At 34.7% G+C, this 18,102-nt stretch overlaps 1 protein-coding gene across 1 annotated transcript in view; it reads left to right on the forward strand.

The window, feature by feature from the left end:
• LOC136037784 (N-alpha-acetyltransferase 35, NatC auxiliary subunit-like) overlaps positions 1-18,102 on the forward strand; it is a 68,323-nt gene that overhangs the window by 18,777 nt on the left and 31,444 nt on the right. Inside the window, exons 5-6 of the mRNA XM_065720617.1 lie at positions 7,170-7,368; positions 15,960-16,141. Coding sequence (XP_065576689.1) covers positions 7,170-7,368; positions 15,960-16,141 — 381 coding nt within the window. The remainder of the gene's footprint in view (positions 1-7,169; positions 7,369-15,959; positions 16,142-18,102) is intronic.

The following is an 18,102-nucleotide window of genomic DNA, read 5'->3' on the forward strand; positions in this document are numbered from 1 at the left end:
AGCTGGAAATCATACTTGACGTCAGAACACCCATAAATCGACTCTGGGAGGGGGGTGGTGGTGGTGGTCCTTTTCACTCTAATTGTTTAGAACATGTCAACGTAAAAAGTAAGTGTGAGGCCCAAATTTGGAGATTTATTACTTTCTATCGACGACAGACTTGACGGATTTGGTGGTCTATTAATTATTTTGTGTTTTTACAGAATAACTTTGCAGGTCCCTATTATTTTTATAAATCCCCTTTAACTTTGTAATCCCCCTTAGCTTTCTAAGCCCTAGTCATGGCTTCAATTACACATAAGTTGATACATATTTTAGTTCAGCAAACGCTCTCGGGAAGTTGAAAGTCTTTAATGTTATATTTAGAAGCCAATTCATAAAAAATGTCTACAAAATTATCAATAGAGGGCAGAATATTTTCATCTTGACATCAAAATTTTAAAAAGTAAATATAAATAAATATGGAATATTTAAATGGAAATTAAATTTAAAAAGTAAAAGAGCTTCTGCTTGGATGGATAATGAAATAATCCATTCAGTATTTCAAAACTGGATTTGAATTCATTTAGATTCTACAACCACTACTACTAACAACTCATCGCAGGACCAAGCAGTCTGAGGACAACACAGATACGCACACTCCTCCATCTCAAGCTATTCAAAGCCTTCCTCTTTACATCCTTCCAGAAAGATCCCATTTCCTTTAAATCTTTCTTTATGACATTCTCCCATCCCAGACGAGGACGACCTACTATCCGTTTAGCCCTAGACGGTTGGCCGAAAAGGAAGTTCTTCGGCAATCTGTCATCGTTCATCCGCAGAACGTGCCCTAGCCATCTCAACATTTCTTTCATTATAGCCCTAGAAAGCGGGATCGAACCACATTTTTCGTACAGCCTACTATTTGAAATACGGTCAGTCACGCGGGTAACCAGAACGATCCGTAGGCAATTTTTCTGGAAAAACTTCTAGTAAATTTTCATTTGCTTTTCGGAGCACCCATTCTTCAGAGCTATGTTTGACCACTGTCATCACTGTACCTTCCAATATTCTAATCTTAGTTTACAGATTTATCTTCCTATTCTTCCAAACTTTTTTTTTAACTGTGAAAAAATACCCTCAGCCTTGGGTGTTCTACTTTTAACATCTTCGCTGATCCCACCGTCTTTACTAATAATACTATCAAGGTAAATGAAGCTGCCTTTGCAAGTGCAAGGTAAGTGAAGATCAATCTTTTCGTTACCCAACGTCACCTTTTCATCTTCACTTATTCCTAGCCTTAGTGCCTTAGTCATCTTAACTTTCAAACCTATTCTAGCACTCTGAACTCGCAAAATCTCTAAAAGTTCATTTGGATTTAGTTCCCGCAAATTTCTCTCATTAATGATTATGCGTAAAAAGTAAAAATAAAATGCTAAAGATGAAATATATAAATATAAAAGTAAGTATAAAAAGTAAAGGAGGTTCTACTCGGATAGTGAATGAAATAATTCATTCAGTTTTTCAAAACTGGATTTAAATTCATTTAGATTCTTTTCCTGCAAGTTCCTTTCATTAAGGGTAATTCTAAACCCCCATGCTTGACTGTTTTCCTGTTTATCTTTTACAACTGGCTTTTCATACGGTCTTTACAGTCGTCATAATCTTGGAATATGGAATTGGAACCAATAAATATGTATGTAATAAAAGATAAAACATTTGAATCTAACCTTGAAAAGTAAACAAGCTTCCCCAAGGATAGTGAGTGAGATAATCCATTCATTTTATTTTATACTGGATTTGCATTTATTTAATGCAAATTCTGCATGTTTTTTTGCAATGGTAAGTTCAGACCACATGACAGATCATTTTTTCATACCATTTGTTTGGAGGCTTTGCAGCTTTTTTGAATCTAGAATGTGTCCTAATGCAGAAGGGGTGTAGTCTTGCCATCGATGGAATGTTTGAAATCCGAATGATATCTGGGGATAGAATGTCATGATAAATAGTAATATAATGGTTTGTATAAATGTAAAAATTTGGCCTAATCAATTTCTTTTCTTACTGCAAAAAATTCTGACGCTAGTGTTTTTCTAGAATAAGCAATTTTTCTTTACAGACAGGGAGACCGTTTTCCCCGTGTGTCTGAACTTACCATTAGTGCTGAATCATCATTTATGGTTCTGACATAATATAGTATTGCCATCTATTATCTATATAACCAAGATGTATATTATACATGTCGCTCAATGAAATTATGTAATAAAGCAAAAGCTTTGAAATTCCACCAATATTCGACTCTTGAAAGGGGATTAGCTTGTATTTTTTCAGGCAAAGTAACTGTGCTTATAGTTTTAGAACTGCCTATTTTATTATGTCTAAGCCACAGGCCCTATAAAAAAGGAAATAAAGCCACTGATGACGAATAGGGCGTCGACGGGTTATTGCTGACGTTTCAGTCACTGGGTCTTTTTACAGTGGCAGGTAGCAAACCCGTTGCCCAGCATTGCAATAGCGGTAATCAAACCCTAGGTTCCGTTTTGCCAAACGGGCATCAATCGACTATGTTAACACAGGCTACAGGCACTTTACGTTTCTATGTTTTTCGTCGTTATAAATGTCGCGTTACAAAATCAAACGAAAAATTGTAAAAGTTCCATCTGACTTCAACTCTCTCTCCAAAAAAGTGGATTCAATGTATATTCTTACTGATAAGCAACTGTTCATATTCTCAGAACTGTTTTTTGCTTATTTTTGAACCAGGCTCGTACGCAGGAATTTTTTTCGGGGGGGAGGCCAAAGCCTTCGAAACAGCAGATATAAAGTAGCACTTTTTTATTTAGTAATTAAATAAACGCAAGAGCACGTATATCGGAAAATATAGATTAACTTTAATCTGTAGTATTGTAGCGGATGGGGGGAAGAAGACTGAAGCTTCAAAAGTGCGTTTTATGCTCAGGTTATGTTCATAGCGATTCAGAACCAGTGATTAATCTATTATATCCCACTGAAAGGGAAATTTTAAGGTTAACAGTGCAATATGGGTGCTGTGGGGGTAGTTCTTCTTTTGCGGAAACATCGATTTTAATGAAAAATGATAGTTTCCAAAATTGATCCATTAAAAGCTGTGCTTTATCCTGAAAAGGGGGATAAACACCCTAATATCAAGGATAATTCGGTTTGATGTGGAAAGCAGACTCTCTTTACAAAAAAAAACCAAATAGTACAATCACTAATTACTTCAAAGAGGGTAAAAAGTTAGACAGATAAATAATTGGGCAGTGACTTGACCGCATAATTGCATGCTGTAAAATCCCAAAAAAGGTTCACACATGTATCCAGATTCTTAATAAATGTCATACGTTTTCCAAAAATCCCAAGAAACCATGGGGAAATTAAACATTTCACGAAATTTCGGAGGGGGGAGGGCGGGCCCGAAGCCCCCCCCCCCCCTGCGTACGTGCCAGGTTTGAACTAAAGATTTTATATTACTGTGCTCCAAATACGAGTAAAATTTTAATAGAACAGAATAAGACAGAATACATATTTTTGGACCCAAATATATGGTTGCCCTGTATTCTATTTAAATTTATAGTAAATGGTGTTCTTCACACCCTCCATAAGGAAAAGACCCATGGAGGTCACTCTGAGCCTTGTTCGATGCAACACTACTCAATGCAACAATGTCAACTGTCAACAAGGCTCCGTCGACAGTAATATCAAAGCTATAGTGCATTAGAAATTTATTTACCTACGTTTTTTTGATACTGTATTGACAGAAAAGGGCAAATCAAACGTCAGGTTTTCAGAATGTTTCGGTTATGACGTTGACGTTCAGGTTTCGAACATCAGGATTCTAAACAAATAATCACACTGTACCAGTAAATCACTTTTCGAACCACTTCTTGGATTAAGGTTGTGTCTGACTTCTTTAATGCGAGCTGTGTCAGACGCACGTGCCTGTTTTTGTTTATTGCTCACAATTTCAACCAGAGAAATCGTTCTTAAATCGTAATAACTATAGAACTTGTAAGATATCATGCGTAACAAAGCCTCAAAAAATACCTTTTTGAGACATTTTTTTTTTTTGATACTGTATACGTTTTTTTGATACTGTATTGACAAAAAAGGGCAAATCAAACGTCAGGTTTTCAGAATGTTTCGGTTATGACGTTGACGTTCAGGTTTCGAACATCAGGATTCTAAAAAAATAATCACACTGTACCAGTAAATCACTTTTCGAACCACTTCTTGGATTAAGGTTATGTCTGACTTCTTTAATGCGAGCTGTGTCAGACGCAAGTGCCTGTTTTTGTTTATTGCTCACAAATTCAACCAAAGAAATCGTTCTTAAATCGTAATAAGTATAGAACTTGTAAGATATCATGCGTAACAAAGCCTGTTAGCCTCCCCCCTAAATAAATGTCTCAAAAAATACCTTTTTGAGACATTTTCTTTGAAAAATGCCTTTTTGCATTTAAATTGAGGAAGTTGGAAAGACGACAATTCCCGCCCTACAGACTCAAAAACACATGTTACTAATTATTTTTCTGACAATCTTTTAAAATTCTCCGTCTCAGTTTTCAAATTATTTCCAAAAAGGGACGTTTCCCTGTTGATTCAGAAAAGAACAAACAGTTTCTGTTTATGCCAAAAATATTGCAATTTTGCTACAATTCAAAAGATTGACTGTCTCCTCTCTAGTTTTCCATTGCTAACCAAAATGGGAAACCTCTCTATTCACTGAGAAGAGAACACGATTTTTTGTGTCGCCAAAAGACGATATTAACGTCGGCCTGTCAACTGATACAACGCTTTTATTTATCGATGTCGATCTGAATCGAATGGTCATCGAAAGGATTTATGTATTGAAAAAGCCTCTGGGTTATTTGGAGTCAAGTAACATAAGGTGTAGATTCGATCTGAAATTATCATAAAATTAAACTCGAATTTCGGTCGTCAGTTTCTTTTCATACAAAACAAACAAAGATACTGTAGATGCAACAACAATTTTCTCTCCATTCCAATTTTTGAGACCAACATACACCTGGCAGTTTTTCATAGCTTCTGTGTGTGGGTCTTATCGTTCCATACAAATGAAATATCTTGAAGTAACAGTTAAACACAGGGTTTTTGTATGCAGTAAAAAAATACATGCATATAAGTTATATACAAACTGCTCACCACCGCTAATTGCCTCGGGTTCGATTTCCATGCCAGCCGCAATGTTTCCAAGCAACCTATTTATTTAGAAATTTGAAAGGTTTGCGTATATGATCTGGTTATTATATTATTTATATGTATTCATTCTTTTACTTACTTGCTTTCCTCCTTTTGGCGGGAATATAGTATTTCCTTATCCCCCAGAATCGATAACCTTGGAGGCACCCTTAGACCATGTTGAGCAATGTATATGCTCCGAGATCAATTATGCTTGACGAATATACAGCGCTGGTGGTCAGTTAGAATGTTATTTATATATATATATATATATATATATATATATATATATATATATATATATATGTTTACTTACTTATGGCGGGAGCCCGGTGTGTTCACCTCGTACAGCATTGGTGATCTTGGAGTGGACTCTTAGATCAATTATGCTTGACGAATGTGCAGCACTGGTGGTCAGCTAGTATGTTATTTATATATATTTATTTGTTTACTTACTTATGGCGGGAGTCCGGTGTGTGTGTTCACCTCGTCCAGCATTGATGATCTTGGAATGGACTCTTAGATCAATTATGCTTGACGAATATGCAGCACTGGTGGTCAGTTAGTATGCTATTTATATATATTTATTTGTTTACTTACTTATGGCGGGAGTCCGGTGTGTGTGTTCACCTCGTCCAGCATTGATGATCTTGGAGTGGACTCTTAGATCAATTATGCTTGACGAATATGCAGCACTGGTGGTCAGTTAGTATATTATTTATATATATTTATTCGTTTACTTACTTATGGCGGGAGTCCGGTGTGTTCACCTCGTCCAGCATTGATGATCTTGAAGTGGACTCTTAGATCAATTATACTTGACGAATATGCAGCACTGGTGGTCAGTTAGAATGTTATTTATATATATTTATTTGTTTACTTACCTATGACGGGAGCCCGGTGTGTTCACCTCGTACAGCATTGGTGATCTTGGAATGGACTCTTAGATCAATTATGCTTGACGAATATGCAGCACTGGTGGTCAGTTAGTATGCTATTTATATATATTTATTTGTTTACTTACTTATGGCGGGAGTCCGGTGTGTGTGTTCACCTCGTCCAGCATTGATGATCTTGGAATGGACTCTTAGATCAATTATGCTTGACGAATATGCAGCACTGGTGGTCAGTTAGTATATTATTTATATATATATTTATTCGTTTACTTACTTATGGCGGGAGTCCGGTGTGTTCACCTCGTCCAGCATTGATGATCTTGAAGTGGACTCTTAGATCAATTATGCTTGACGAATATGCAGCACTGGTGGTCAGTTAGTATATTATTTATATATATATTTATTCGTTTACTTACTTATGGCGGGAGTCCGGTGTGTTCACCTCGTCCAGCATTGATGATCTTGAAGTGGACTCTTAGATCAATTATACTTGACGAATATGCAGCACTGGTGGTCAGTTAGTATGTTAATTATATATATTTATTTGTTTAATTACTTAGTCATATGTTTTCACCTCCTCCAGGATTGATGATCTTGGAGTGGACCATGTTGAGCAATCTACTCTTAGATCAATTATGCTTACCGAATATTGCAGAACTGGTGGCAGTTAGTATATATATTTTAAATATATATATATATATATATATATATATATATATATATATATATATATATATATATATATATATATATATATATATGCTTAGTTGTGGTTGGAGTCAGTTGTTTTCATCTCTCCCAGCATTGATGATTTTGGAAACCTCCTCGGACCATATTGAGCGGTCTTCTGCCACATACTCTACAAATGCGAGCCGCTGAGTTGACTACTTGTAACCAAACTGTCTGAAATCTCCAATAGGTTCAAGATCCAACTACGCTAGGTTCCCCAGATCTTCCCCTGTCCTCTGTATATTTATTTCTTTACCGTGTACATAAAATATCCTGTGCTTGATTATTTCAAGTTATTTGATTCACATAATAGGATTGGAGCTAATTGTTGATCTGAAATTTCAGTTCGAGACAAATTCAGCAGTATTCAGTAGACTGAAATTGTTAAGGCATCTACATCAATTGTTGTTATCATTTAGTCGAAGAGAAGGGACAAATTTAGACGACTGTCCAAGGCATATCAATGGAGCTTCAGATGCAGCTCAACAGATTGCCAAACAAATTGAACAGTGGGACTCAGCAGATTTTAATGACGAGACGAATGGTAAGTAAATATATATAAGGCCAGAAATATGCGAAAAGGTTTGAAGTACTGTGAACACCCAGATAAAATAATTTTTTGTCTCCTGAGCTCATCTTAGCTCTTACCTAAAAACTATGATTTTCTAAAAAAAAATTTCGATTATGGAGTTTTTAGAATAGTCCCATACTTTTGTATGGTTTGTCAGTATTGTCATGGTTTGAAGTACCATGAACACCCAAATAAAACATTTTTTTTGTCTCTTGAGCTCATCTTAGATCTTACCTAAAAGTAAGATTTTCTAAGATTTTTCTCTTGGTTGCTTTTCGATTATGAATTTTTTAGAATAGTCCCATACTTTCGTCAGTGTTGTCACGGTTTGAAGTACTATGAACAGCCAAATAAAATTATTTTTTATCTCCTGAGCTCATCTTAGCTCTCACCTAAAAACTATGATTTTCTAAGATTTTTTGTTGTTGTTGTTTTTCGATTATGAATTTTTTAGAATAGTCCCATACTTTTGTCAGTGTTGCCACGGTTTGAAGTACCATGAAAACCCAAATAAAATCAGTTTTTATCTCCTGAGCTCATCTTAGCTCTCACCTAAAAACTATGATTTTCTAAGATTTTTTGTTGTTGTTGTTTTTCGATTATGAATTTTTTAGAATAGTCCCATACTTTTGTCAGTGTTGCCACGGTTTGAAGTACCATGAAAACCCAAATAAAATCAGTTTTTATCTCCTGAGCTCATCTTAGCTCTCACCTAAAAACTATGATTTTCTAAGATTTTTTGTTGTTGTTGTTTTTCGATTATGAATTTTTTAGAATAGTCCCATACTTTTGTCAGTGTTGCCACGGTTTGAAGTACCATGAAAACCCAAATAAAATCAGTTTTTATCTCCTGAGCTCATCTTAGCTCTCACCTAAAAACTATGATTTTCTAAGATTTTTTGTTGTTGTTGTTTTTCGATTATGAATTTTTTAGAATAGTCCCATACTTTTGTCAGTGTTGCCACGGTTTGAAGTACCATGAAAACCCAAATAAAATCAGTTTTTATCTCCTGAGCTCATCTTAGCTCTCACCTAAAAACTATGATTTTCTAAGATTTTTTGTTGTTGTTGTTTTTCGATTATGAATTTTTTAGAATAGTCCCATACTTTTGTCAGTGTTGCCACGGTTTGAAGTACCATGAAAACCCAAATAAAATCAGTTTTTATCTCCTGAGCTCATCTTAGCTCTCACCTAAAAACTATGATTTTCTAAGATTTTTTGTTGTTGTTGTTTTTCGATTATGAATTTTTTAGAATAGTCCCATACTTTTGTCAGTGTTGCCACGGTTTGAAGTACCATGAAAACCCAAATAAAATCAGTTTTTATCTCCTGAGCTCATCTTAGCTCTCACCTAAAAACTATGATTTTCTAAGATTTTTTGTTGTTGTTGTTTTTCGATTATGAATTTTTTAGAATAGTCCCATACTTTTGTCAGTGTTGCCACGGTTTGAAGTACCATGAAAACCCAAATAAAATCAGTTTTTATCTCCTGAGCTCATCTTAGCTCTCACCTAAAAACTATGATTTTCTAAGATTTTTTGTTGTTGTTGTTTTTCGATTATGAATTTTTTAGAATAGTCCCATACTTTTGTCAGTGTTGCCACGGTTTGAAGTACCATGAAAACCCAAATAAAAACAGTTTTTATCTCCTGAGCTCATCTTAGCTCTCACCTAAAAACTATGATTTACTAAGATTTTTTGTTGTTGTTGTTTTTGGATTATGAATTTTTTAGAATAGTCCCATACTTTTGTCAGTGTTGCTACGGTTTGAAGTACTATGAACAGCCAAATAAAATTATTTTTGTCTCCTGAGCTCATCTTAGATCTTATCTAAAACTAAGATTTACCAAGATTTTTTTCTTGCTTGTTTTTCTATTATGAATTTTTTAGAATAGTCCCATACTTTCGTCAATGTTGTCACGATTTGAAATACAATGGACACCCAAATGAATTTGTTTTTTGTCTTCTGAGCTCATCTTAGATCTTACCTAAAACAATGATTTTCTAAGATTCTTCTTTTGCTTGTTTCTCGATTATGAAGTTTTTAGAATAGTTCCATACTATCGTTAGTGTTGCCATGGTTTGAATTACCATGAACACCCAAGTAAAATCAGTTTTCATCTCCTGAGCTCATCTTAGATCTTACCTAAAATTAAGATTTTCTAAGATTTTCCTTCGAGGTTGTTTTTCGATTATGAAGTTTTCAGAATAGTCTCATACTTTCGTCAGTGCTGTCACGGTTTGAATTACCATGAACATCCAAATAAAATTATTTTTTGTCTCCTGATCTCATCTTAGATCTTACCTAAAACTAAGATTTTTCTCTCTGTTGTTTTTTGATTATGAATTTGTTTGAATAGTCCCATACTTTCGTCAGTGTTGTCACGGTTTGAACTATCATGAACACCCGAATAAAACCATTTTTTGTCTCCTGAGCTCATCTTAGATCTTACCAAAAAAAAAAATGATTTTCTAAGATTTTTCCTTTGGTTGTTTTTCGATTATGAATTTTTTAGAATAGTCCCGTACTTTCGTCAGTGTTGTGACGGTTTGAAGTACCATGAACACCCAAATAAAATAATTTTGTTGTCTCCTGAGCTCATCTTTGATTTTATCTAAAGCAATCATTTTCTAAGATTTTTCTCTTGGTTGTTTTTCGATTACGAAGGTTTTAGAATAGTCCCATACTTTCGCCAGTGTTGCCACGGTTTGAAGTACCATGAACACCCAAATAAAATCATTTTTTGTCTCCTGAGCTCACCTTAGATCTTACCTAAAAACTATGATTTTCTTTTTTAGAATTTTCTTCAGTGTTGCCACGTTGAAACGAGGAAATGAATCAGCAAAACTAGTTAGTTAAGTTTGACAACACTTTTTGCTCGTATAGGTTCAAACATTGATAATTTGTTTTCCTCATTCATCTATGTTTATTATGTTTATTATTATTATTATTATTATTATTATTATTATTATTATTATTATTTTTTGTTAGCTTGGCACCCGTTAATATCAAAATTGTGTAACTCTGTAGAGTTTTTTTTTTATAATGAAACCTGAATCCCCGATATTTACTAATTAAAAAGATAAATAAATGGCTGTTTAGATTTCCACTTCAGTAGTTCAACCAATCAGATTTAATCTTTAATCTTCTTGATACTTCAAAATGTAGTTGATACAACGTCAGATATACCACGACACACAGGAAGAGGATGTTTAAAATAGGGGAGAAAAAAGGAGGTAGGGTGAATAATAATATGAAGAATTAAGCAAAGAGAAAACGAGTTTTAATTTCGATAAAGCGGTGAACAAAAAATCTACTATAAACACAAGACTACACTTTAACTAAAAAAATAAAAAAAATCCTAATATTTATTTTTTTTATATTTTAGTTAAAGTGTAGTTTTGTTTAAAATTTTTTTTTTTCACTGCTTTGTCGAAATTAAAACCCATTTTTTCTTTCTCAATTTTATGTTAGTTAAGGGTTATGGGTGTACTAAATAATAACAGTTCTTTCTTTTATACGATATTTGTCGTTGTAGTTGGAGTTCATTGAAGCTTTTTACTTTATGTGACTGCTTTAATTTTTATGGTACTTGGTATCTACCAAGTGACATAAAACGATCGCAAATTCAGTCGGTCCCGGTTTTGCTGCTTTAGGCACTTCCAGGTAAGCTAGGACGATGAAATTTGGCAGGCGTATCAGGAACCAAACCAGATTCAATTAGAAATTGTTGTTTCCCCATGTCAACCATTGGGGGGGGGGGACGGTTAAATCGGAAAAAATTAGAAAAAAATGAGGTTTTTCTAAACTTACAAACGGGAAATCAGATCTTAATGAAATTTGATTTTTCGAGGGATATCGTGTCTCAGAGCTCTTGTTTTAAATCCCGACCGGATCTGGTGACCAGGGGAGTTGGAGGGGAACCTAAAATCTTGGAAAACGCTTAGAGTGGAGGGATTGGGATGAAACTTAGTGGGAAAAATAAGCAGAAGTCCTAGATACGTGATTGAAATAATCGGAACGGATCCGCTCTATTTGGGGGGGGGGGGTAATTCTGAAAAATTAGAAAAAATGACGTATTTTTGACTTACAAAGGAGTGATAGGATCTTCATGAAACTTCATATTTAGAAGGACCTCGTAACTCAGATGTGTTATTTTGAATCCCCACCGGATCCAGCGTCATTGGGCGGGGGGAAATCTTAGAAAATACTTAAAGCGGAGAGATCAGGATGAAACTGGGTAAGAAGAATAAAAGCAAGTTAAAGATACGTGACTGACATAACTGGACTGGATCTGCTTTTTTTGGTGGAGTTGGGGGGGGAGGAATAATTCGGAAAAACTAGAAAAAATGAGGTATCTGAGAAGGATCTTGATTTTTAGAGCTCTTATTTTAAATTCTGACCAGATCCTGTGACATTGGGGGGAGTTGGAGGGGGAAACCGATATTCTTGGAAAATGTGAAAATTTGGGTATCTTTATCTTACGAATAGGTGATCGAATCTTAACGAAATTTGATATATAGAAGGATTTTATGTCTCAGAGCTCTCATTTTAAATCCCGACCAGGTCAGTTGACATTTGGGGGAGTTGGAGTGGGAAATCGGAAATCTTGGAAAACGCTTAGAGGAGAGGAATCGGGATGAAGCTTGGTGGGTTGAATAAGCAAATGTCGTAGATACATGATTGACCTAACCGTACTAGATTTCCTCTCTTTGGGGGAGTTAGGAGGTGGGGTTCTGTGCTTTGGCGAGTTTGGTGCTTCTGGACGTGCTAGGACGATGAAAATTGGTAGGCGTGTCAGGGAGCTGCACAAATTGACTTGATAAAGTCGTTTTCCCTGATTCACCCATCTGGGGGGCTGAAGGGAGAGGAAAAATTAGAAAAAAATGAGGTATTTTATTATCGGATCTTAACGACTTTTGATATTTAGAAGGACATCGTGACTCAGAGCTCTTATTTTAAATCCCGACCGGCATTAAGTCTCTGATTTTCCTTTTAAATCAATCCATTGATTCTTAGAATTTTGTTAGAGCTCATACCATACGAGCTCTTGGCTCTTCTGGCCTTGTCACAAGTGCCATATGAGCTCTTAGCTCTTGTTTTATTGTTATTTTCTAATAGAATAAAAGAAAGAAATACAAAACTTAAAATGGCTAATAAAAATGATCGAGTATAACAATTCTAAAAGAAAATTTAATAATTATTATTTAAAATATTAATTAAATAATAGTATCAATTAAATTATATCGTTATTTGTATTATGATGTTTAAAATATTGAAAATGTTATTTTTAAACATGTCGCTAAACTCTTTTTAGCAATAGTATAGATGAATGAATGATGAGCGATACTTTATTAATGAAAATAGCTTACGCTAGCGTTGCTAATTCACAAATACAATTGAATCAACGCTATAACAATTATAAGTAAATAATTAAATCCATAAACCATACTAAATCAAACTTCATTTTCTAAACCCTCTTCCTTAAAATGCTGAGGAAAATATAGGGGCAAACGGTCTAAGGCAGCCTAAGTACTTAAAGTCAGGCAATTTTATTTGTTAGAGTGGAGTGTTATGTCTATTAGAACTAGAGGGGGGGGGTAACTCGGAGTCGGGAATAAGCTGGTAGTGAGTTGATTAGTTCAAATGTTTGAGTATAGATAGATTAAATAAAAAAAGACTAGTTTTTTTAACTGAAAGTAAGGAGCGACATTAAAACTTAAAACGAACAGAAATTACTCCGTATATGAAATGGGTTGTCCCCTCCGCAATCACTCCCTCTCTACGCTAAAGTTAAAGTTACTTTAAACGTTTACTTTACGCTAAAGTTACTTTAGCGTAAAGAGCGAGGGATTGCGGAGGGGACAACCCATTTCATATACGGAGTAATTTCTGTTCGTTTTAAGTTTTAATATCGCTCCTTACTTACAGTTAAAAAAAACTAGTTTTTTTTTATTTAATTTCTGAATGTTTTTGAATTAATGCATGTTTGATTTTGGCTCTCCGCACATAAATTATTAAAATGAAATTTGCATATTAATTCTTTTTTTGGCTAAATGGCTTTCTCTTAGTTTTTAGTTTTCATCAGACGATTTTGAGAAATAAGGGGTGGGGAAGGAGGCCTAGTTGCCCTCCAATTTTTCGGTTACTTAAAAGGGCAACTAGAACTTTATAATTTTTGACGAACGTTTTTATTAGTAAAAAATATACGTAACTTAAGAATTAAATTACGTAACATACTTTTATATTCTTATATTTTTATTATGTATATGAGAGGGTTTGTCCCCTCATTAATATCTCACTCTTTACGCTAACTCTTAAGTTTTGTCCCAATTCTTTAAGAATGACCCCTGAATCAGAAAGGCCGTAGAATAAATAGTTGAAATTACTAAAAATACTTTAGCATAAAGAGCGAGGTATTTATATCCTCCTAAATACGTCGCTTTTTATGCTAAAGTATTTTTAGAACCCCTCATATGCGTAATAATCTCTGTTCGTTTTAAGTTTTAATGCTACTCCTTACTTTCAATTGAAAAAAACTTTTTCATGTTTATTTTTTCATTGTTTTTTTTATAGTAATGCTAGAAAATCCCGCGCCCTTTTCATTGAATTTCTCTTTCCCCATGACATATTCCTCCAAGGAAAGATCCTCCCACATAGCCCCCTCCCCTCAACCTCACCTCGAAACCAAAAAAAATCTCGCTGAAAACGTCTGTACACTTCCCAATAACCATTACTGTATGTAAACGCTGGTCAAAGTTTGTAACTTGCAGCCCCTCCCCCAGTAACTGTGGGGGAGTGAGTCATCCCCAAAGACATAGTTATTATGGTTTTTGACTATGTGGAACAAAATGGCTATCTCAAAATTTTGATCCGTTGACTTTGGAAAAAAATGAGCGTGGAAGGGGGCCTAGATGCCCTCCAATTTTTTCGGTCACTTAGAAAGTGCACTAGAACTTTTCATTCCCGTCAGAATGAGCCCTCTTGCAACATTCCAGGACCACTTGGTCGATACGGTGACCCCTGGTAAAAAAAAACAAAAAACAAACAAACAAATAAACACGCACCATGGAGGTTGATTGCTCCAAAGATGCTGCAGAAGTGTTGAGACAAGTTTGCAGATTGCAGATTAGCTCTTAATGCCACCAAGTTCGAATCCTTTTATAATTCACTTTTGATTAGTTTACAGCTCATATTTTTTTCTTTCTTTCAATTCGTGAAAGGGGTTATTTCATCTTTTGAGTTATTTCAGGTCGATATTGTAAAGTTGTTATAGTAAAAATAATGATAATAGCTTTTATTCGTCTGAAATCCCTAGGGTCATGGCAATACCAAATGAAAGATTAAATTCATTAATTTAGTTCATTAATTTAGTCTTTCAAAAATAAAAGACTAAATCACACCGCATGAACAAAAATATTACACAAATTACAAAGATATATTTCTATGTTCTATTGCTAGCCTCAGGAATTGCCTTAATCTTTCTTTACTTACAAAACACTCATTCCTCACTATTCTCATCAGTCATCTTTCATCCAGTCTACATTCTCCATACATTTCCTTTCACAATTCTTGGCACTCACCCATGATATGACCACCAGTCTCGTTCATATCTCCACACATGGGGCAAAAGTAATGATCACCCTGCCCCTGCCTGCTCCCACATTCTTCTTGGAACAAGTGGTGTACTATTTGCCCCCAATTCAATAATTTACTTTAACCCCTCCTTTCTTAAGTTTACCTTAAAGAAATGGCTTTTCACTCCATTGTCTCGTTTACAACCCCAATTAATCGAAGGAAATCATAGGCTTCTTTCATATTGCTAAACCTGAACTTCTTGATTACATAGAACAATTCCTACCTTCTTTGCCACCTCGTTGTCTGTACCCAGTCCATCATTCTGTATTTCCTCCACTCCAATATCTTTTAAAATATTCGTTACCAGGTATGGTCATAAAGCTGGAAAACCATCTCCAAGAGCTTCTAAATAAGCTAATTTAAGTGACCGCACTCATGGTATCTTTGCAATACAATCCCAGAAAAATTAATGATTTTGATTGACCCTAATGGTATACTAGTCGTCCTTAATTTGATATTGTGTTTTAGCTCTCCCTTTCTTTTATAAATACCCCTTCACCCCCGTGTCTCCTTTATTACCACGTAGGATGACAGGGAATCGAGAAAGGCTTCTCTCATAGTGGCAAATCTGTGTTTCTTGATCAATAAAATACTTGCTACCATCTTTGGCACTCATTCTCTATACCCAATCCATTGTTCCATGTTTTCCCCACTCCATAATATTTTTAAAAAAAACACAAGGCTCCTTTGGAATGTCAAACATTGGACTACTTACCATGGTGAATGGGCGAAAAGTACTGATGGTGCATCAGCTTCTATGATGCCTCCCAAACACAGATTCTGTATCCGCCCTCCCGTCTTAGACACCTGCTATTTTCAGGTGAGTCTCGAATAAATCATCGACTTTATGCTCAAATTAAGGTTGATCTCGTAAGATTACACTTTTTTCTTAAAGCAATTATTTCAAGTTCGGAATCTTTTTAGGTCCATATTGGAAAGTTGTCGGATTTGAACCTCGAACTAACCATCGGCTTCTGCCTCCAACTTTTCCTCGGTATTCAAATAGTCGGACAAAACCAAGCATATACCAATATTTACTAAGTTCTCTAGATAAGCTTCAAGTTGCGTTCAATATCTCAAATGTTAACGGGTTTCATCAAGCATTGGTAAGTGTTAATTAAAGGATTATTTACAACAATATTTTATATCGTAAAGTATATTTTAGTTGATAAGGGGTAATTTACTAAGTGCTGGCAAGTCTTAATATCACATTGTCTGTGCGATAAAGCGACTAATGATCGAAAATGGTAAATTATGATAAGATTTTATTATTAATTGATTTTTGAAGCATGTTTAATTATTTTGCTTGAATTAACTGAGATGCAAAGTAAACGATCCCAAAGCGTTTTAATTAACTTATAGTATGTATTCGACATCATACTTCTTGCTCAGTGTTTACAGTTCTGGTTTCAAAGAAAACCATCAAAAAAATTTTTCGACCTCCATTTTAGACTCTGTTCAGCCTCAAGAAAATCAATCTTTATAACATTTTTCCCTTTTCTGGAATTAATTTCGTAGATTAATTGACAGATAGCCTCAAAAAAAATCATCTGAATGACGGCGTTCTCTATCTGTGGGGTATATACTACTATTGCTGATACATTGCACTCTTTAGTCACAAAATTAGCAAGTAGCATTCTATTATGAATACTTCCCAACCTAAACTAGTCCTCCCGGCCTAAGTAAGTAAATTCTATATCACCTAATTTCACTTTTCCTACTCTTGTGATATGAATTTCTGAAACTCCTAATAAGCCAGTTCGAAGCAACTGAATTTTTCAGTCAAAATGTCGACGTAATATTTGTTTTTTAACGTTGTAATATAACATTCCAAATTGCAATTTTCAATTTTCATTGCTAATATTTTAAAACCAGTTATGGTATTAGTTTACAGGGTGTTTGTTCACCTGATATTTTTTACCCTTATTTATTCATTGGGATGCTGAGTATTGTTCCTGTAGTTGTAATTAATTACCTATCAATTAACCCAACGGGTCATGATCGAGTCCCAACGGGAACGATCATTATTTCCTAAATGTCATATAGTTTGTTTTGAAATCCGTTCAACGTTTAATTATGATTGTTATAACCCCGGAAACAGACCATCAAATGGTTTTTACGACATCGATCTGAGTTTTTCTACAGTTTCGGGAAAAGAAATCTTCACAATGTTTTTGTGCTTTTGTGTAATTAATTCTGTCAATCAACTGAATCCCAAGGGGAACAATAAGTATTTCTCAAATGTCATGTAGTTCGTTTTAAAATCCACTCCGTTGTTTAACGTTGATCAATATAATCCCGAAAAAAGACAGTCAAAATGTTTTTTTCGACATCGATCTGAGTTTTTCTACAGTCTCAAGAAAATAAATCATCACAATGTCTTTGTGCTTTTGTGTAATTAATTGTGTCGATCAACTGAGTCCCAAAGGTAGCAGTCAGTATATCTTAAGTATTGTCTAATTTGTTTTTGATGTAAGGAAGATTTTACCACTGCAGCTGGAAGTCAAAACAAGTCCAAAATCACAAACCTCCCACTTTTTAAATTGCCATGGTTTAGAGATATTCGTTACTCAATGTCCAGGAAAGGACTGCTTAGTGTGAAATGATATTTAACTATATAAAAAAAATCATATAAATAAGACGCTAATGGACTATGAGCCGGCAGAAAATCGCAGAAATAACAAAAAATGATGGATAAAACCATCACAGAAGAGTTTTCAGTCAACTTTGAAATTATAAGTTTTACAACAGCACTTACTACTTCAGTGCAATTTTATACAATTTACATTACAACTATAGAATCCCTTAAGTTTTCAACGTATAGTTCCAAAATTTTCATGGACATAACACCAAACTAATTAGCAAATGAGAAAATAGTTTTTTCCACTAGTCCTTGAAATATTTCATATAGCGTGTCAGAGACAAAATATAGAATAAATAAGCCAATAAGAAAGCCACTTCCATTACAATAGCTCAAAAGTCCAGTGTTTCCATGCTTTAATTGGTTGATTTGCTTTACGTTTTGTCCGTAAAACACCAATAGAAAATAGGTCATTACAAGAGAAAC

This window comes from Artemia franciscana, chromosome 17 (assembly GCF_032884065.1).
Source record: "Artemia franciscana chromosome 17, ASM3288406v1, whole genome shotgun sequence".
Lineage (NCBI taxonomy): Eukaryota > Metazoa > Arthropoda > Branchiopoda > Anostraca > Artemiidae > Artemia > Artemia franciscana.